At 52.8% G+C, this 21,719-nt stretch overlaps 1 protein-coding gene across 1 annotated transcript; it reads right to left on the bottom strand.

The window, feature by feature from the left end:
* Window positions 1-702: 702 nt before the first annotated feature.
* On the bottom strand, window positions 703-16,605 carry rybpb (RING1 and YY1 binding protein b). Its single transcript, XM_070849915.1, has 5 exons — window positions 16,475-16,605; window positions 15,626-15,751; window positions 4,348-4,683; window positions 4,166-4,264; window positions 703-3,902 (listed from the first exon to the last, which is right to left on the bottom strand). The coding sequence occupies exons 1-5, from the start codon at window positions 16,498-16,500 to the stop codon at window positions 3,653-3,655; spliced, it is 837 nt and encodes a 278-aa protein (XP_070706016.1). The 5' UTR covers window positions 16,501-16,605; the 3' UTR covers window positions 703-3,652.
* Window positions 16,606-21,719: the final 5,114 nt, after the last annotated feature.

Below are 21,719 nucleotides of genomic sequence, written 5' to 3'. Positions count from 1 at the left end.
GACGCTCAGTGAATGAAACATGGAAAACCTAAAGCGAGCGTCCGTGGACGATCAGCGGCGACGGAGGAGCCCACTGATTGGTTGGAGGTGTCAGGCTGTCGTCAGTGGGAGGCCTCCCTCTTGTCATGTGTCACTGTGGACACACACACTCACACACACACACACACATGCACTGTTAGCTGCACAGTGTCTGAAGAGCTGAACTTACATGTATACTTTCATATTTCCTCATCTTTGCCAGAAGTTCATAGTTTGTTCCTGTCACTTGAGAATGTGTGGAGAATTTAAAATGCATAAATTCAGTGTGGCTGCTGCTTCCTGGTAACGGGACACCCTTTGCTCTCCTGACAACAGAGCGTGGGGTGAGTGGGGTGAGTGGGGTGAGTGGGTGGGGGTTAGGAGTGGAGCCATACAGCTTTTTGGCCTCTTTGGAGATGGACATTTTCTCTGTGGCACTTCCTCTTTGTGTCAAAGTCAGCAGTGGAACTCCAGCGAGCGGCCCAGTGGATTCTCTGAGGGGGATTATGATAAACTCAGGCTTCTTTCACTCACTGGAAACAGATTACGTGTCTGAAGATGTGTGTGTGTGTGTGTGTGTGTGTGTGTGTGTGTGTGTGTGTGTGTGTGTGTGTGTGTGTGTGTGTGTGTGTGTGTGTGAGAGAGAGAGCATCAATAAAGGACACACAGCAGCCAGAAAATAGATAACTTTAACAATTTTATTTGTGAAAAACTACAAGCAAAATTCATAAATAGACATTTCTATTTGAAGCGGAGGAAAATGATCAGGTTAGCCTATAAGCGCAAAGTCGTGCACATGCCAGAAACATGTATTATTTTAACATTATAAGCCAGACAAGGAGCCGTGATCCGCTGAAAATGCTGCATCCATTTCCACACCAGGAACATAATGTGACCATTTCACAAGGGGAAACAATGACACATCAGCTATAAATTAAAGAAGAGAGAAACTAAAACTGGATTAAACAAAGAATGGATTATTGTACTGTCCCTAAACTTTTTTTTTTTTCTCCATTTTTTTTTTAAACCGAGCAATAACTTTAAAAGCATCGTACAAGACATCGTTATAGGAAGAAATGAGTTCGTATAATACACTTAATTGGAAACTCACGGTTAAGGTTATACAGTCAGTAAACAAGCCTTCTATATTTGGGTCTCTGACAAACAAAGCTAAAAAATGTAACCATCTTTACACAGTAAATTAAGGTTACTGGTCGCACACAAGAACAGAACTGCTTGCGCGGAAAGGAAACAGGAAACAAAAGACTTCAGCTCCAATGCCATTATTCATAGTGTTTGCTTCTGCACCTTTTTAAAATTCTATATACAAGCAATAATTCATATAGTCAGCAAATGGCCATTTGTCAATAATTTACCAATGAATCCCTCCTGTTGGCGTACTCAGTCAGGTGAATGTGGTTGCAGATAAGGCAGGTGAAAAGATGGCTTCTTAGGCCCGTTTCTAGTAGATTCATTGCATTTCAGAGCAGGCGTTAGTTCTCAGGGAAAACTGGACAAAGCCTTTCCCCCGCTCACCCCCCAGTCCCACCTCCTTTAGTCTATTCACATTGCTTTTCCTCACTTTGAACACTGATTCCACGTGCGTATGCAGTAAAGTACATAATTACATGTTGACCATAGCTCCAGAACACACAGCTCTCCGTCACGGCTCAGCACACACGCGTGACCGTCGGCTTCCCTACGCCGGAAAACTGAGGCGCTTTTATTCGACACAGATCGGATCGTGCCCCTCGCATCCCAGGAGGACGTACGGAGTTGTCTGGACTTGTTGCCCTCGCCTAACCTGGTGTAAGTTGCTCTGGGAGGGGGGGCGGGGGCGGGGGGCTCTGTTAGGGGAGCTACATGCACTGGGCTGGTCCGGCAGAGTGGGGAGGGGGCTAACTAAAGCCAGACCCGGCGTGGACCCGGCAGAGCCGGAGCTCTGCCCGGCTTCGTGCCGCTGGTCTCCTTGGACCGGGCTCACAGTGCTGACAGTTCTCTGCCCCCCAGCTGTGCACAGAGACAAGTGGACAACAAGAAGACCATTTAAATGGATTATATTAGTCTTTATTTAAACTGTTATTCATCTCACACATTAGATAATTGCATTTCAAATTGTTATTTATCTGTCTATCATCATGTCATTATGAAATTCCTTTGGTCCTTCAATAAATAAAACTAAAGATATCATATACACATTTATTCTTTATACAATTTCATACAGTTAAAAAGGAAATATGTTGGTCTAGTATCAGCTAAGGTCAAAGTGAATTAAAACCCTTAAATAAGCCTTGCTGATCTAAAAATTGAAAGAGCAATTGTGTTCTACTAACTACTGCAATGTGTGTCGCCTTCAATGACAGGAGTCTTAAATTAATGGTTAAAAAAAAAGTCAATTGAATTGTCAGTCTTTGCAAATAGTTTGTGTCTTTGCACTCGTTTTCAGGTTGAGAGAAAGACGACTCAAAGTTGTCTTCAGGACCACAACAAAGAAAAGTGAACTCGATTCACAACAGCTTGACACATCAGGTCTATTTTCCAGTCCGACGTGGTTTCACCAAGCGGAACTGCGTGCAACCGTCCTTCAGTCACAACAGAAAAAACTCCCAGGAGCTGAGAGGGCGGCTCTACCTTCGGCCGGAAAACCCAACATCCAAGTACGGAATGCAGAACAGCATTTAGTGTTTCACACAACAGCCTACACTGTACAGTTAAGGACAGAAGACACTGTATAGAGATCTGCTAGAGCTCACTAAATCAGAGACAGTCTAGTGGAGGCGGTGAGGCGCGAGAACCTCAGGCGACCCTCTTCTGATGCACACGAGCTGTACAGGAGGAGCAGGCGGACCTGGCCGAGGTCCCGACAGTGTTCAGAGTGAGACAGTGTTGTCGAGAGAAGTGAATGAGAATTTGATTCATCAGCACTTTGTCACATTGAGTGAATGGGCGATCCCAGATCTGCAAAACTGCTTCACAGTGTATCTAGCACCAGTGTGTGTGTGTGTGTGTGTGTGTGTGTGTGTGTGTGTGCGTGTGTGTGTGAGAGAGACTCGAGTCTTGTCCTATCATTTCAAACTGTAATAAAAACACTGAAGGAATGATCGATCGGCAGAGCTACACAGCAAAGCTTCAACATAAGAGGAGGAGAACATCAAAGTATACAGGTGCAACAGGTAATAAATAAGGGAGTAATAGTTTAAAGTTACTGAAATGTTGGTGCTTATTGTGCCCAGCGGAGAATTCTTCTTTACAAAAACAAAGAAAGATGTCGACTTGGCCTCACATCCACGTACGAATATAAAACAATACATACAAGTGTCTGGATGCTACCGCGGGGGAGGCTGGGGGGGTGGGGCGTTACTCCTTGTAGCCCGGCTCTCCTCGCCTGCGGGACCACCAGGGAAGCTCCCCCGGCGGGGCCTTTGTTTCCCCAGCAGGCGCGACGGCCGCACCGCTCCCCTCTGCTAGTCAGCTCCTCTCAGCATCCGGGGGTGGGGGGTGGGGGGTCATGGAATGGAGGCGGGGCAGCGATGGGAAAGGTGACATCTCTCCCCCTGTGGGATCCATAGTGTCCAGAAAGGTGGGGAAAAGGGGGCGTGGAGCGGGGCGAGGACGGGCGGAGAGGAGCGGGGCCTCAGAACGACTCGTCGTGCCCCACAGACAGGTCCCCCTTGGGCGTGGAGGCGCGCGACGAGCCCTTGTCCATGCTCTCGGAGCCGGAGCTCTGGTGCTGCTGTTCGGACCCCGCGCTGGACGTGATGGTGGACGAGGACGTGGAGGAGGAGCGGGTCTTCTCCTTAAAGTCTGTTATGATCACCGTTACGTTCCCTACGGTGATGGCCAGCTGCTGGGCCGTGCTCCGGTCGATGTTCTTCAGCTTGGGCCTGGGGGGGGGGGGGGGGGGGCACAAACATGCTCGTTAATGACCAGAAAGGCAGGCTGCAGTGTGTGTGTGTGTGTGTGTGTGTGTGTGTGTGTGTGTGTGTGTGTGTGTGGAGGCTGCCAGCCCTGTGGGGGTGGTTACACTAAACTGCACATGAGTGGTGAGAGTGGGTGTTTAGAGGAAAAGATCATCTGAGAGCTTCAGCCTCTACAGAAACCATGTGTGTGTGTGCAGAGGATGACGGGGGAGGGGGGGTTTACACACCTGGAAATGTGAGAGTTCTTGTTGGTCTTGGTTGCCGACTTGCCGGACTGTATGCTGTGTTTGTCGCTGGGGGGGCTCTGGTGGTTCTCTGATTTGGGTCTGGAGGAAAGAGACACAGCGGTGAGATCAAACCAGCGCAGGCGGCAGCAGAGACGCTCGTGACGCTCGCCACGAACACTCACCTGGTCTTTTTAATGCTGGGCTTCTTCGTGACGGCTGGGCTGATGTCCTTCTCTGTGTCGGGCTTGTCTTTGATCGGCTGCTCCTTGTCGCTCTTTTCCTTCTCGGGGGTGTCTCCCTCTGGCCTCACCGTCTCTGGACGCTCACCCTCCGGACGCTCGCCCTCCGGACGCTCCCCCTCTGGGCGTCCCTCTCCGTTGGCACGCTCTCCTTCGCCATCCGGGCGCTCCCTGTCTGGGCGCTCGCTCCTCTCCCTCCGCTCCTTCTTGGGCGGGGGAGGCATCGGGTACTGCTGAGCCACCTGCTGGGCGACCAGCTGGGAGTTGATCCTGGGTTTCCTGTGGAGGAGATCCAAAGCACAAACATGGATTAGCTGTGAGTCGACTCTGGCGATGCACCAGCACCGCCACACAGAGAGGTGGTCGGACCTCGCGGCCGGCTGGGGGAAGGGGCTGCAGCGGGGGGGGGGCCAGGCAGCCGCTTCCTGGTGGAGCGCTCTGGTTCGGGGGCTAATCTCATTATCTTGCGGCTGTAATAAAATGAATGCACAGGATCACATGGCGGGACACTTGCAGCACGTCACTTGGTTCCTCTAATCTGATTAGTGCAGGCTGGCCCCATTGCTCACACACGGGGAGTCAGTCGGACGTGGTGGAGTTGCTCCGCCGCCACCGACAGACCGTCCCCTTCACTCTTCTTCAACCACAAACCATAAGCACCTCTTCTGTTTCGGGTCGGATCAGTGTTATTCAGCAAAAACAGTAAGAGCAAGGCCTTTCCCTTGAGGTCGTCACCGCTGAACAGCAGCAACAACACCGCTCACACACACACACAGCAGCTCGGCCTGAGGCCGAGGGGCAGAAAGCTGACCTCAAGTCAGACTGCCTGAGCCAACACACACACCTGCAGCATAATGGACAGCAGCTGGCAGCATCGGGGGAGGCAGAGGACCTCTGGGGGAGGGAGGGAGGGAGGGAGGGACGTCTGCAGCCTTCCAGAGACTCCAAACTGCAGCCAGCCACAGGGATAATCACAGGCCAGTGCTGGGCAGGCACGGTGAGGAGGAAACCAGGAGGACACTCACACACCAACACACACACTTGAAGAGCTCAGCGCACAAACAAACAGCCTGGCAGGGCTCTGTGGCTGCTCAGGACGCCTTTCAACAGCAACACAACAAGTTACACAGCGAGCCGTGCACACCCCACCATTCCAAAGCCAATTCTGGTGTTGGCAGGGAGAGTTTTGTGCCGGTCCAGCAGCGGAGAGGAGGGCTCCCCACCCTCACGGCTGCTTGGGGAAGGTTGGAGAGAGCCTGTCGGTCCAGATAAACAAGTGTTACTGCTGGAAAATTAATCTGACACGGCGACAACAAATGTTTTTAGCTCTGCTGCTGGGCGAGAGAGCAAATGCAGGTGGCATTAAGTGCAGCAGTGCAGCAGTGTCCCCCCCCCCCCGATGCAGCTGACTCCAGTGGTTTTCAGACCGCGGCTGAAGTGGTTCGCCTCACTGTTTCAGCTGGGCAGCATCAGGCTGCCAGTCCAGCAGTTACTCCTGTTTCTGCACTCTGATCCCTCCACAGCAGACTCTCAGTCTCTACTGCTCCATCAAGCTCATTTAGCCTCCTCCTGCTGCAGCCTATTACAGATACGGGGGGGGGGGGGGCACTATCACAAGGCAATCAGTCAGGCCATAATAGAGCATCATTTGGTAACTGTCACACTTCACGGCAATCAATACAGACGCTCTGGTGATGGTGAGGAGCCCTGGGCGGCTGATACCGTATCCATTAGCCGCCCTGGTTCTCTGGAGCCTGTGGGCCCCCCTCCACCTGCAGGGCCCCCCTCCACCTGCAGGGCCTCCACTGGGTGAGGATTGACGGGTGATTTGGAAGTGACATTGTCTTCCCACCCCATCCTAGCTTTATAACTACCTGTTCCCAGCCCACTGATCCCAGTTCTAAAGTGTTGACTCCCCATGCAGAGATCCTGTTCATGGCCTTCAGGAGGTCGAACTCCACGCAGCCACACAGGTGGACCTAATTAATTAGAGGAGAGGATGTTGAGTTTACAGCATGTGACCCCGTCACTCGTCCTGACGGGTCACCTGTCTGAAACAGCGGCTGACACAGTTCTTCTACTGAGCCAATAATACTGCCACCAACACTCCTGTCCTGAGCCTTGGTTTTCCTTCTGGGAAATCAGCAAAGTGTGAAAGACAAAGAACTGGAGTTTGTGGGGGGCAGCCTGAGCTCCACGAGGTCGCCGCAGTGAGAAAAGCAGCGATAATGACATGTGCTCACCCACATACTGACACCCCATCCCCCCCACAGCCGGCAGTAAGCAGACTGAGAGCTCAGACAGCATCCAACAGGAGCAGAAATCATGTGTTTGGCGGTGAGAGCCGTTAGTCACCGTGCTGACTGACTGACTGACTGACGAGCTCCACGCCTCCTGTAGCCGTCATGCAGCTGAAGCTCCGGTCAGAGCCTGAGATTTGTGTCGGCAGAAGCAGCTCCGCTAGTTAAGCGGTGATTCTGTGCCAGCTGTAAGTCAGCCACGAAGTGCTGCTGGCATGACAGAGCCACGGCTCCCTCCGCCCCATCATTTATTTACTGACCACACATCGAGGCGTCGCACAGCGAAGCTCTGTGGCTCGTTAACACGGCAGGAGATTCTGCATGACACCGTGTCATTTATTAAATATTGGTGGCCCTGAACAGCTGCTTAAAGACATACTTCATATTTAAAATTCATTATGGCTCATATTTAAGTCATCTGCCCCCGTAATAGGATGTACTAATGCAAGTACAATGTTGCTAAAAATTGCTCTACAACTGAACCACATTATTTAGCAAACCTCCAAATCAAACAAGCAGCAGACACATTTCACAGCAGAAGGTCCTGGGAGCAGGACCACGGGTGAACCCCAAACACTGCTCCCACCTCCCGCCACAGCCAATATACTCCAGGGGATGCAGCGTGTGTCAAGTGTGTAAAGCCTGCTGTCGAATCATTTCCCACTGCGACGGCTCACAGCTTATTACCTCCCCTTCGCACAACAACAGGCCATGATTGACAGCTCCTACGATGCTCGGCCCGAAATTCCTCCGCCTGGGGGAGGGAGGGGTGGGGAGACTCCCTCCACAGGGCGCCCTGAAATCACTATCATCATGCTTAAAAGCTCCTAATTCCGTCGGCCTGACACCCATAGTTAGAGCGCTGCACTCAGCCTGGACCTTCCCACAGACAGACACACCTCTGCTCAGCTGGAGCTCAGCTGGCCGACACCGGAGCCGCCGCCGCCGCCGCCGGGCGGAACTCTTCCTGGAGACACGAGAAACAATGAGCCCAAGCACGTCAGGGAGAGGCAGAGTAATGAAGAGAGCGGGCCAGCGATTGAGAGAGTGATGGAGAGAGAGACGGAGAGAGAGGCGCAGGAAAGCCCTCATTAACACAGCTCTTTTATTTGAAGTGCTGTGTGGAGGACAAGCAATTATTTCCTGCCAGGCTGAGTGAATGCAGGCGCAGACAGCTGAGTGGGGGGGTGGAGTGAGACGGCCAACAGACGACAGACACTACTCTTCGACCACGGACAGCCCACCGCAGAGCTCGGCCTATTTAATGCCACCCGCTCCCGGAGCACCCCACACCGGTGTGGGCTCCTCGTCCTGAGTGACACACAAAGAAGCACCAACTCTTGGTTCAGGTGGTTCGGCAGTGACCTGCCTGCCTGCCCCCCCCCCCGGTCCCAGCCTCAGCCCGGAGCACATCCCTCTCATCCAGCATGTGAGGCCGCCGCAGGGCTTCAGTCTGATCACAGCAGCTCTGTATGACGCACCGGCAGCCATGTAACCACTGATCTACAGACACATGTCAGTGTGTTGGCCTCAGACTCAGACTGGATCAGTTTAGAGTAGGATTTACATTTGTTTCCATATCTATTCTCATTATTACCCACCCAAGATCTTCCTCTTAAGTTTAAAAAAAGTTGAATGAAATATCGAGTAAAGCAGTAAAAGTATCTTGTGCAGTGCCTTCATCATGTAAAGCCCCCCCCCCTCACCATCATGGAGGTGATGGAGGAGCACAGCCGCCTGGCGCTGGCTCCTTCCAGAGAGACCTGTGGTGTCTGGGACATCAGTCTGTCAACATGTATCCTGAATCCCTGCAGAGACCTGATGGTAAACGATGAGCCAAAATCCAAGCACGTAGATATTCATTTGTATATTTGGTAAAAAAAAAAAAAAACTGGTCTGCTTCCAGTTTCAGGGATGTGACATCAGCCGGCTCCCCCAGTCTGGTCTGATAGTTAACTAGAGTTTCAGTCTAAAACCCCAAATACTCAGTTCACTGGAGGAATCTGGAATATTGTGATTATTTCCTGATAAATGCCTTAATAGTGATCTACTCAGGGCACAGGTGACCTGTGGAGACCAGCAGTCGGCCTCCGATGCTCCTTTGATGTCGATTTGGCGCTTTTCTGTGGATCTCCAGCGTCTCCATCACATTTCTTCTCCTTTAGGACCACTGCAGGCTCTCACAGAGCTTCTGCAGCCCACTTCTCCTCACACCGCAGAGGAGCCTCCACAGTCAGGCGTCACCACTTAGGCCTTCCTGTGGCTCAGACCGCCTCCACATAGGTAAATAAATAAAAGAAGTGTACACCTGTACTGGGAGCAGCCGGTCTGAGCGGGGCTTTAGTTCCCGCGGTGCTGAGAACTGACGGTGCTGGACAGAGCAAAGGAAGTCGGGGACGTCCATCTCCACTTGTCTGCAGCACCTCTGAACCAGACGCAGCATCTGCAGCGCCGTCCGTCGCTCTGCTGCCGACGGGCTGAACGAGTCGGGCTCAGCGAGTGTCTGGGTGAGACGCAAGAAGAGAAGGAGGTCTGTGACGGAGGAATTAGAAGAGGAAATATCCAAGAGTGTGTCTGCTGGTGTGGAAAAGAGCCTTCGTCTTCACACTGACAACTCTTTCCCTTCCGTGACTGACCTTTGAGGCTGCGAGCCGCCTGGCATCGGGCGGACTGACAGCGAGTCACTGCAGAGGCACTCAGCCCTTCCATCAGCAGCACCGTGGCACGCTGCTCACCATCACTCAGCCCTTTTCCTCCTCTCCATCATCCTGCTCTCGCTTCACTTCCTTCCTGTGCATTAGTCCCCCCCCCCCGCCACCTGTCTCACCTCTCCTCACCCTCTCCCCTGCTGTGTGCTCTCCGTCAGACACACCTACGCCTGCACTGACGGTTCAAACCCACCAGCCTGACCACACCTGTGGTGGAGGCTTCTCCATAAAGCCTCAGGAGAAAGTGGTTAATCCAGGTCTCATCTGTAGCACACACAAGTCGGACGGTGTAGCCCCCCCCGCCTGATGGCTGCTCTCTCCCTCCCTCCCTCCCTCCCTCCCTCCCATCCTGGGTAATGATGTGCTTTGCTCTGCTTTAGCCCCCAGAGACTCTTGGTTGAGTGAGCACATTCACGCCCCCCTTCCTCCGACACATAAATGTCCAGACGCTCCCCTCCTCTCCCTCCCTCCACCACTCTGCTCCTCCCCTGCTCCCCTCTTGGCCTTTTCTCCTCCTTGTGACTCCTCCACACTTAACGACTCCCCCCCCCCATCCTCGTCCTCAGATGCCGCCGCCTGTATCGACTCCTCGCTCCCTCACCGCCGCTCTCATGTGGGGAGGAGGCCCGATTCAGCAGCTCTCTCCACATTTCTCTGTTTTGTCAGATTGCCAAATTGGCTACTGTATTTAATCATTCACACTCTGCCAAATCCCATGAAGTAATTAAGAACTTTTAAATCCGGCAATTAACATGTAAAGATTAGGGCTACCCGCTCGTGCTCAGGGTTTTAGTGCAGATGCTGATAATGCTGGATAAGCACAAGCAGTTTCCTCTGAGCGGGGGCTGCTGTGGGGGCTGGGGGTGGGCAAGGAAGCACAGATATAAATTGAGCGCGAGCATGTCCCTCTTATGTAATTCCATTATCCAAGACAATTTGCCTTAATGTGACAGTGGTAGAATCCACGGATTATAATGACTCTATTCATCATTGTAAAAGACAGAGGCGCACACACACACACACACACACACACACACACACACACACACACACACACACACACACACACAGCAATCATTTTCCAATTATTGTGCGGCCTCAACACGAGCACAGAGAGACGCACTTTCACTTTTTTAGCCCCACTACCATGTCAAGGCTTTAGGGTCGGGTTTCCTTCAGATTTTATTCCTTCGATCCTGGTTCCTGATCTGTGGCTGTATTGGTTTCCTGTGCAGCCAAGCAGAGAAGACGTTTACTGAAGGACATTAACATCTGCAAATACCTACGGACTCTTTACAGCAGCACATGACAGTGTTCTATACAGTTAGAGGTGAGGTGCAGGTAAACACATTACTGAAACCACTAAGGTGAGGCCTCACCGTCATGTGAGCAACACCTGGGGTTACACAGGGTTGGAGCCACACTGACCTTCCATGACCTGTGAATGCAGCAGGACACGCTAAGACATCACTTTAAACCCACTTCAGATGAACTCTTCAGCATCAATGTCACCTTCTCGTCCTTGGAAATGTCATTTTGCGCCCAAACCTCCTGAAATGGACTCTTTCCTGCACGTTAGCTCACCGTGAACCTGAACAAAACACAACCCAGCCAATCAGAATGCACACGACATCAACAATAACCTGAAGTTACAAAAATATTCTCCTTCATCTTCGTAAAATGCACAAAGCTCCCTGGTTTTCCATGACGTGTCCCAATAATTTCTTAGATTCTGTGACGTTCCCTGTCTGGAACAGACTTTTCTTAATCCCATGACCTGGGACAGCCCGGTAAACCCACACACAGCCTGGTGCCATGGACACACACACACACACACACACACACACACACCTTTCCATCATGTTTCAAGCAGCTCACACCATCCAGATCCAGAAACCCAGGCTCTGAATCTGGACCACTGGGATCAAAAATGAAGACTTAATCTCATTTTCTCTTTTAACCCCCCATCTACACTCCCTGCAACACCACAACACTGGACCATGCTGCGCTGCTTTCTGTTCAAATGATTTGTATAAACCTTTAACTGCATTAACTTTACTGCTAACCCTCTATGGGAGTCTGACACCTGTGTGAATGAACCCTACGGTACCTGACACACACACGGTACCTGACACACACACGGTACCTGACACACACACGGTACCTGACACACACACGGTACCTCACACACACGGTACCTGACACACACGGTACCTCACACACACGGTACCTCACACACACGGTACCTCACACACACGGTACCTCACACACACGGTACCTCACACACACGGTACCTCACACACACGGTACCTGACACACGGTACCTCACACACACGGTACCTGACACACACACACGGTACCTGACACACACACACGGTACCTGACACACACGGTACCTCACACACACGGTACCTCACACACACGGTACCTCACACACACGGTACCTGACACTGCTCTAGACGTGTCGTTGGGGCTGGGCCATACAATGATCTCTGTGATAAAGCTCATGCTGATAAAGACGATAAACTTTGGACATGTTTTTAGCGCGTCGAGGTTCATGACCACTTCCTACCGCAGAGCATTGTGGGAGCTAAATGGATGTGAGAGTGGACGTCTGCAGGAAAAGAGGAAGAAAACAGGTGGAACTCGGGGAGTAAAAGCGACCTGCCTGAAAGAGAAGCGGTAGCAGCACATCAGTCCTATGGAAGTGATCTGAAGAAGACTGTCAGCGAGGTCAGTGTCACCAAGACAGGAAACACAACGAATGTTTTCCATCATGAAGAACGTCCCATCCATCCCAGAGACCACACCCCCAGAATGAAGACGCACAGAAGTTATTCAACCAACAGTCTACCTAACAAACGCCCTGCTCTCTCCAGGCAGTAGCAGGGCTCTCTTTGAGCCGGCAGCAGTACCACAGTGTGTACAGGTGTGAAGCAGCACTGTTGATCGTAGGTTCGGTCATACCGTCCGGCCCGACGTGGTGTACACGGAAATGTTCTGGCTCCTTTCAGCAGCCGCAGCTTCAGATAAATTGGGGACCGGTGAAGTTACATTATCTAGTCAGAGCACTGCGCTTTGTTAACAAGAGAGAGAGAGAGAGAGAGAGGGAGAGAGAGAGAGAGAGGGAGAGAGAGAGAGGGAGAGAGAGAGAGACGCCCATTTGTTCCATTTTATGTGAAGCACAGATGGAAGCTACTTGAAATGGTTGACAGCAGAGCAACAGCGCAGAGATAACAGCACAGCAGTCAAAGACAGAGGTACCTCAAGACTTCCTGTGATCCCCACCATCCATCAACTTTAGAGGGCTCCTAATGGTTTCTCCCCGGGCCCCGGGGGCTGACAGAGGTGCATACCAAACACCACCACAAAGCAAACGGATGTACAGCAGCACGGCGTCACGTTCACACAGCGATCAGGTTCACATGCCAGAAACATTTAAATATGATAGCGTGCACCTCGCAGGGGATGCTAATGAAGCCCGTCTCCAATTACCAAAGACGCAGCCAGTGAAGGAGGAGGCCGAGCGGTGGGCTGCTTGGACTTGGAGATTAGCAGCGAGGTCAGGTGCAAAAAGCAGAGTGCTTCCTTGTTTAAGAGCCAGAGTGGCAGAGGCTGGATTTAGCCCACTTGGATATCATGTTACATCACTGAGCTGGACTGGGTCAACAGGTTCGTTAGGCTGCTCTTGGACGGGGAGAACGGGGGCCTCTGCCTGCAGGCGGATGCCTCCGTTTAACGCACACCGTTACCCCCGGCTGAGGCTGCGCGACACTGCTCAAGACACAATAAGAAGAAGTAGGCTATTTACCTCCTTTCATCTGTGTTGAGCTTAACGCAGATTTCCAATCCAATCATCCAATCTGCTGCATAATGTGTAGACTCCATGTTCCTGCCACAGAAGTCGACCCTCATTTAGGTCCGAGTGCCCCTGTTGCTCAGAATCAGCCCCCCCCCACCACCTTTGTGCACCTTAATGCAAATTTCCTGCCTGTGCCCCTGCAGTTTGGAAGAACGTCATCCAAATGAAGACAAACGCGGCCATGAAGAGGATTTGACAGGACTAAATAAGCCGTAGAGCATTATGACACATGCCACACAGCCCTCCGTCCACCTGCACAAATCTGAGCTGCTGCCTAGCTTAGCCCCCGCTGGCAGACACACACAAAGTGCAATCCAAACCTCGCCGGAGTGTCAGCCGCTGTCTGTCAGTCACCACGGATCATGTTCGCGGTGCATTTCTCCATCCACACCTGCAGGAGCAGCTGGTGTCGGAGCGACTCAGGGAGGGGTGGATGGATGGAAAGATTCACCTAGGACAGGTAGGTGGGCCCTGAACGACTCAAAGTGCTGCCAGCGTCACCGCACAGACCTCTGATGACAGCGGACGTGATTGGCTGCCCAACGCTTCAGGGGGCCAGCTTAGGGGAGTCGGGCAGCTCCCACGGCGACGGGCCGGTTCCCCTGACCTGTCCTGAACACGCGGCGACGATTCAACTCGGACGTCAGCACTGACAAACCAAGTGTTTTGACTCCCACCAGCGGTGAGGAACTCTAATTAGTGAACACACGTGTCCCTCTGCATAAAAGCCCAGCCTCAGATAAAAGCAGCCAGACAAACATCCACACATGGCCTTAAGTGTGAATCATTTAGCTAATAGCATGTTGCTTCGTCCCATGCTCTGCTGGAACACATCAAACAGCCTCATTAGTCCGCATTAGAATAAGAGGCAGCCCCACGACTACACCGCTGCATTAATCAAAGGTTAACTCCTCAGATCAAACAGGACTGTGCGACTACCCCTCCCGTGATGTCATGTGCCCCCATCCACCAAACACAGGCAGCTGGGCTGCAGCCAGCGCGGGGCAGGATGGTTACTGCGTGCTGGTCTCTGCTTCCTGCACCATCAGCTGTGGTCTGCAGCTACATGCCGCTAGGAAGGGATGGGGGGTGGGGGGGGGCACACAGTTAAGACTGAGCGCAGCTCCTTTGGATTCTCAGTAACCCAGCGTCAGTGCCTTTCTCCCCCCCCCCCCCCCCCATGTGTGGTGCCAGCCGAGCCACTCATTGTAAAACCACAGCTGGAAAGGTTAGAGTGCAGGGGACACGTCAGAAAAAAAACCCACGAATGACTCACCCCTCTCTCCCTCTCTCTCCCTCTGTCTCTCTCTCTGTCTCTCTCTCTCTCTTCATCGTGTCGTGCAGCCGATGACATGAGTAAACAAACTCACGCCGCGGCACACGCAACTTCTCATCACAGCCACCCCACAGAGGAGTGGGAGGGGGCTGCGGTGTGCACACAAGCTGCAGGGAATCCCGTCATGGTACCGACTTCTCCTGCATCACAGTTTCCCATAAGGACACGCGGGCCTGTCACTGTTACCATCACTGCTGATATGATTAATCTGGAGACATCTTCTGAGAGCAAACACCAGTGAATTCACTTGTGAACATCTTCGGGGACAAAGCAGGTTGGCGGCAGACTGAGATTTTGAGAATGATTAATCACAGACAAACGTGTGGACTGACATTTACCACAGAGACACTTTTAAATTAATTAAATTAAAACAAAGCAGGTTTCTGAGGAAGACTCTGCAGAGAACTCAACTCAACTGACTTATTCCACATGGCACAAGGGGGCAGGGTGGGGGGGCGCTCTGATGGACCGACAGACACCAAACATGCACATGTCTGTGATGACATCCACGTCCCTTATCCAGATAAACCCAGCCGTGTGCGGTGCGCCTGACTGGGGAGGCCATTAGAGGAGCCCCGGCCATCCTACAGGTAGGTGAGGAGCGCGCACAGCCTGCTGCTGCTGCTGCACAGCCCCGGTAAAGTACGGTCCCTCTTCCCCTCCCCTCCCCACCCCCCCTCTGGCTGGAGGAGCAGCCAGCCTACCTAGACGAGCGCATGAGAGCAGAGCAATGTTAGTGGCATGAAACGAGCGGGGAGGGAGGGGGGGGAGAGCTGAGGATAATCCAGACAGCGGCGGGAGGTGTTTGCAGGACTGTCCATCAACAAGTCCCCGCTCGCTCACAGACAAACGGGCTGTCGATCAAAGTTGTCATTCCCATAAACTGCGATGCAATGCTGCTGCAGCGAGGAGAGGAGGAGAGAGGAGAGGAGAGAGGGAGAGGGAGAGAGAGGAGAGAGGAGAGGCAGGGAGAGAGAGAGGGAGAGAGAGAGGGGCAGAGGCAGTGCTACCTTACCTTGTGGATGTGCCCTTCCTCACATCGCAGATGCTGCACTTGAACGCCTCGGCGGTGTTCCTGAAGGTGCACACGCTGCAGTCCCAGTACCCGTCGTCCGCGCTCTGCTTGGCTTGTCTCTTTGGCCTAACACACACACACACACACACACACACACACACACACACACACACACACACACACACACACACACACACACACACACACACACACACACACACACACACACACACACACACACACACACGTTAAGGTCAAGTTAGTTCCTCAGATAGCACCGACACATCCCGACACCACCACCCCCCCTCCACCCCCCCGGGAGAGGCGCCCCTGACACTATAACAGGTTGTGTAACAGCCGGGCTGCTCGGCTCGGCTCGGCTCGGTCCGGACCGCCGACCCGCCGCCACCTACGGCGGGTTCGAGTCCCGCGGAGAGCGGCTCCCGGCCGGGCTAACGGAGCCCTCCGCGCCGGAGCCGCTCGCCCTCCGACCGTATCGCCAGCTAGGCTAGCGGGCTGGCGAGCCCTGCTAAAATTTTCGGCATCGAGGCTTAGCATGACGGCTAACGAAACCGATATCAAACCGCGTCCAATTCGACATCGACCCTCCGGGAGGCTTCGCGGAGGCGGAAGAGCGTTTCGGGGAATGGCAGGCGTCTCCTCGGAAAAATTTCCCTTTGTCTGTGAAGTGACTGGGCTACAGCGGCGAGCGGCGAGCCGCCATAGTGACTGCGCTGCTCTAGCGCTAGCTAGCTGAGGAGGACCGACGGAAAAACGGAGAAACGATCCGCGCCGCGAAGAGACGCGTCCGATTACCGAGCCCGAGCCGACGGCGGGAGGCCGCCTCACCTGGTAGGGCTCTTCTTGTCGCCCATGGTGGAGAGTGGTCCTCGGGAACGAGCAGAGAAAGGGGCCTCCTGTCGGAGTCGGTGAGCGCTGGGGTCGGGATAGAGCCGCTGCTGAGGCTGCTGGCAGACAGGCTCCGCTCGGCGCTGGCTCCAGGCACGGCACGGAGACCCACTGCACCGACACACGTGACCGCCGGCCGGCCAATCACGGCGCGCCTCGGTTTAAAAGTCTGGACGGATATTTAGCAGCGGCTTTAATTACCACGAGAGAAATGTGGCCACGACCCCCCCCCCAGCACCCGGCCAGAGGAGCACTCTGGGGGCCAAAGACGGGCGGTGTGAGGGACCAAGCCCTGCTGCAAAGGTGCAGCCAGCGGGACGTCCTCAGGGGGGGGGGGGGGCTGCATTCAACAGGGCAACATCAATATATACACATACAGCACTATTAATAGTGATGTATTGATCCTTCATGTCTTCATCACTTTCATGTTGTGGAGGTGGAGGTGGGGCTCCAGTAGTAGCCACTCAAGCTGTCACCTGAAGACTGTGGGGAAAGAAAGAGTCCACCAAAGCACAAGAACCCTAAAACTGTACCAGAGCACTCAGGTGAGTGACAGGTGGAGTCCTCACAAACAGAAAGAGACACAGCATCCGTGGTTAATGATTACGAAGACGTCAGCGATAACGGTGTTACAGAAGTGTTCAGGGTGCACCAGCCGGTCTCTCCCAGCATGCACTGGGTGGAGGGGAGGGGGGAGCTCTGGACAGCTCTGTGGGTTAGAACAGAACAGGTTCACTGGGACGGCCCGTCTCCAGACTGAGAGAGGACGACATGCACGCTCCACACAGGTTCACACACACAGTCCTCCTGCTGTGAAGGAATGCCGGGGGCCACCCTCTGCCTAAGATATGTGCACCGACACTTTTAACTGGTCCTGCGTTACGTCGTCAGAGAGGAGGATCAGACATGTCTGCTGTCTTCCACTGTGAGCATCCAAACATCACCCACTAGAGCCCTTTCTTGTTGTCTCTGGAGCAGCAGGTCGTCCTCTGTTCACTGAGATAAACCCCCCTCCTCCTCCCTCCTCCCTCCTCCTGGCCCTAATGAAACCCAGAGGACCTCCATTCATCCAGCACATGCTGGAGAAACTTTAGCTTCACTCTCTTGGCTCTGACAGGCTGCGTCATGGAACGTGCCGGAGCCAACACTGCACCTCTTGCTCGCCTCCGCTCTGCCCAGGACAAGGCTCTGGGTGGGGGAGGCCAACAGTGAACCACGTAGGCTCATCAGCTGCTCTCCACGGCTCCACGTCCCATTGTGAATCCTTCCCTCCTCTGCTCAGAGTGACTATCTGCGCCTCCACAGCAGTCTGCCCCCCGCCCAGCCATTTCTTCAGCTCAGCTCACAGCACGCTGCTCTAACTGAGCTCCATCATGGTGGCCTACCGACGACTCCCCTTCCAGTCAAAGCAACATTAGGCCCTGCCTCGCTTTCCTGGTGTTACTCGGCGTAGAGCGCCACGAGTGGAGCTCATTTGTATTCATAGGTAGGATGAGTCCTCGCAGCTACTTTTTTAGACAGACTGAATTATCTGTGCAGCCTGGTTAATTCGCTGATACAACAGGGATGAAGAGCATATTAAAGCAAGCATTAACAACGTTTAGTGCAAACGGCTGGCCTAAAGGTGAGAGCACATTCCTCCCTCTCTCATCAGCTGCACCCTTGAGCAAGGCGCTTACATTACTCGCAGACGATTTCACAAGACAAACAGTTCGCCCTCATTCATTATGCATGAGGGGAGAGTCGCCGAGTTTGAACAGCACGGCTTCAAGGTGGTGAAACAAATCGGGGCTGAGATACTCGGAAAATACTCACTGAAAATAATTTCATGTGATGAAAAGGAGGGCCGCAGTCATGCCAATCATGTTTGTGCAAAAGTGCAAAATTTCACTGCAGTGGACTCCCACAGTGGCCTCTGCTCAGGCTGAGTCTGGCTGCACCCCCATGTCTCAGACAGCACAGTGTTTGAAGCACGCAGCCGCCTTGAATCCCAATAACTCCAGAGGGCTGCTCAGGTGTCTCACACACTGAGGTAGTACTGCTTCTGGGCACGAATGTGTAAAAAGTGAACCACGTGTAGAGTTTGGAGAAATCACCGCTCTCTGCAGCAGCCGGTGTGCTCGTCACAACTCAGCACCACAGAGTGACAGGACGGACCGCTGTCCTAGGAGTGATGTCCAAGGACAACTCTGAGAGCCAGTGCAGGAGGCAGTGAGGCCTTTATGTAAAGGGGGGGGGGTGTAAAAGTTTAAAGAAGTCCTTCGTGTGACGTGCTGTCCATTGTTCGACCATCCGACAGGCACGGTTAGTGAAGCTGGCAGCTTCAGGGTGTGTGTGAGTAGCCGGTCAGATAAGTTAAAGCGTCCTTGGGTTTTTTGAAAGGCTCAAGCTATTATTATCATTATTATTATTATTAAAGAGCTGCAGTCACGACTCGCCTTTGATCAACCGTAACCACCATCTTTCCCTGACCTCCACGCAGACTTCTGGTCTGGACAGAACTGAAGCACAGTCCCGTGGCGTTCCCCCAACGCTGCAGCGCTCACTATGTTTGAAATCAACTAGTGTGTGCAGCGTGGCCCCCGAGCAGGTGTGAAGGAAACAGTGTTTGTACTTGGAGCAAACAGCCACAGGTAGAGGTGAGGAGGAGCACCAGGGGTACCAGTTCAAAGGGAGGTAACAGTCTGTCCTGTCCGGTCCGACTGAACCAACTGTATCATTGTGAGAGAAATCTGACACCCTCTTACTTACCAAATATGACCCAGGACAGCTGTCGGGTGGAGAGGGACGTTTTCCAGAAGCTGTTTGACCATCTGACAAGGCAGCATACGAACACCTTCACCTTCAACGGTGCCGCTGAGTGTTTGTCTGAATGTTTTGACACTTGTCGTAACACAGGGCTTTGCAGAGTGTGTAGGGTGGAGGGTCGGGGTCAATGTGCCCCGTGATGTGATGGTTGGGGGACACGCTGAACAAGCTCTCGATCAGTCCGTCTCTTGGTCTGCGCTGTGGTCGCAGTGGATCAGACTGTTCAGGACAAAGTCAAATGAAAGTTCATAAGGAGTCTACTGAAAGCTGAAGCAGTAGAAGAGAGAGGATATCACATCTGTTCAACATCTTAAACACAAGTCCTCGTGCCTCAAGTGCTTCTCATTTGTATCAAGCATCAAACTTATGACCTGGATCTCAAAACTCCTCTGCAATTTTAGCACAAGAGCCCACTCTGTAATTTCAATATGCCACTGAATCATTCATGTGGGCACACAAGAAGACAGTGTGCCACGTATCAGCCTGGTGAGCACAACAGACAGAGGAGGGAAGAGCTCAGCTCCTCGGGGTCTCTGGCTGGGTCGCTCCACCGTTGACGGTAGAGTGAGGACACGTCGTCTGTCTCTCTGGCACTGATCCATGCGCTCAGAGCAGAAAAGGGACTTATGATCAATCATCTCTCAAGCAACCCCCCAATAACATCCCCCATCGATTGGCCTCGCATGCCAGCAGAGAAACACTGAGCTTATAAATAAGATTTGAAATGATTTAAAGCCTTCTTTTGTCTGCCTGAAGCCCAGTAGGACTTTTGTTCAGCTGAGCCTCCCGTGGTTCCTCCTCCTCTGCCTACTGGTTTATCACGCTGTCGCTGAGAGCACCAGTCATCATCCCGCTCAGCCGTGACGCTGCTGTTGCGCCTGTCCTGGTTCCACTCTAGATCTAGATCTAGATCTAGATCAGACCGGCTGACCTCTCACCTGCAGACGATGCCTGTGTGAGTCTGCCTCGGCACTCCTCTGTCTCTCTGCATCTCGCCACATTTATCAAAATTAAGAGAGCAGCTTTGCCTCTTTTTGGAGATTTATTGCTTCTCAGCCAGACCTGCCGTCTGCTTCCAAAGAGCCCCGCTGCAATGTAAAACTAATTTACGCTTCGAACAGGCACACAACAGCCCTCCAACAGCTCTCTCACCACTCTTCACCGCCGTGTTTGCATTTCAGCTGAAGCTTTCACAGAGTGCCCAATAAAAACGTACAGTAGAAGAAGCTCTCCAACAACTTAAGGACAGGGGTGGTGAAGAAGCCCACCAAAGGGGGGGTTCATGTCAGTGTCCTGCTCCAGCAGCAGAGTGCCGATGTGACGCCACGTGATGATAAACGAGGTGGAACAAGCTGGTCATAGATTTCTTTACCAAATTAATTTTCAATCCTTTTTGTGGACTCTCCCTCTCATACATACCCATGCACACACACACAGTCACACACTCACTCTCTCCCCCACTTCTTCTGTTTGTCTCTCTCTCACACACACACACACACACACACGGCCATCTTCATTTCCATGTCCATGGCTGTGTTGAATGGCTGCAGTCTGTGTGTGTCTGTGTGTGTGTTTATGTGTGCTGATTGTCCAGTGGTCGAGCCCCAGCGGAGCTGTGTGGGATGTGTGCAAGCGTCCAGGGGGGGTTGGAGGAGAAGGGGGAGGGCGGCTGAGGACACTGTTTCCTTCAGCGGTGGAATGTCTTCATGCGTGTTCCTGTTTGGAGAGGCTGCTCACGGCTCCCACAAGTTGGCAGGAAACCACACACTGCTTACACTGGGCCGATAAGGAGGGGGAGGGGGTGCAAGGCGAGAGGAGAACGGAGGGAGGAGAAGAAGTGGTGGGAAGGGAGGGAGGGACGGGTGCTTTAGCAAACCTTCAGGAAGGTAGATTATCCCATGAAATGCTGGCAGAGCTTCAGCCTTTGTGCATGACTGTGTGTGTGTGTGTGTGTGTGTGTGTGTGTGTGAGAAAGAAAAGCAGCTCCTTCAGCTCTCAGCAGTGGAGAGTTTCAATGAATCCGGGGCAGGCTCCACAAAGGGCTTCAGAACAAAAGGCCTGCAAGCTGAGAATGTGCAGCGTGGAGGCACGGCCCAATCTCACGCTTTGTTAATTCTCAAACACAACACTGAATAAAGACTAAAGAATAAAGACAAGCACGCCTCACTTGTCAATTACCTGCCTGTTGATTACACATCTGACAGCTCATCACCTCAGACTGCAGGAATCAGACGCCAGTCTCCCTGCAGCCTCAAGCATGATCACCGTACTCACTTCTACTTGTAACTCAGCTCTCAGCTGGTGCACACTGGATCTGCCGTCAGGAGGGAGGAGGCTCGTGGATTTGAATCAGTCTTTGCCCGATAGTAACTTCACA

The sequence above is a fragment of the Pempheris klunzingeri genome, chromosome 2 (genome assembly GCF_042242105.1).
Source record: "Pempheris klunzingeri isolate RE-2024b chromosome 2, fPemKlu1.hap1, whole genome shotgun sequence".
Lineage (NCBI taxonomy): Eukaryota > Metazoa > Chordata > Actinopteri > Acropomatiformes > Pempheridae > Pempheris > Pempheris klunzingeri.
Note: the sequence above shows the minus strand (reverse complement) of the source record. Positions and strands in the feature narration are given on the sequence as shown.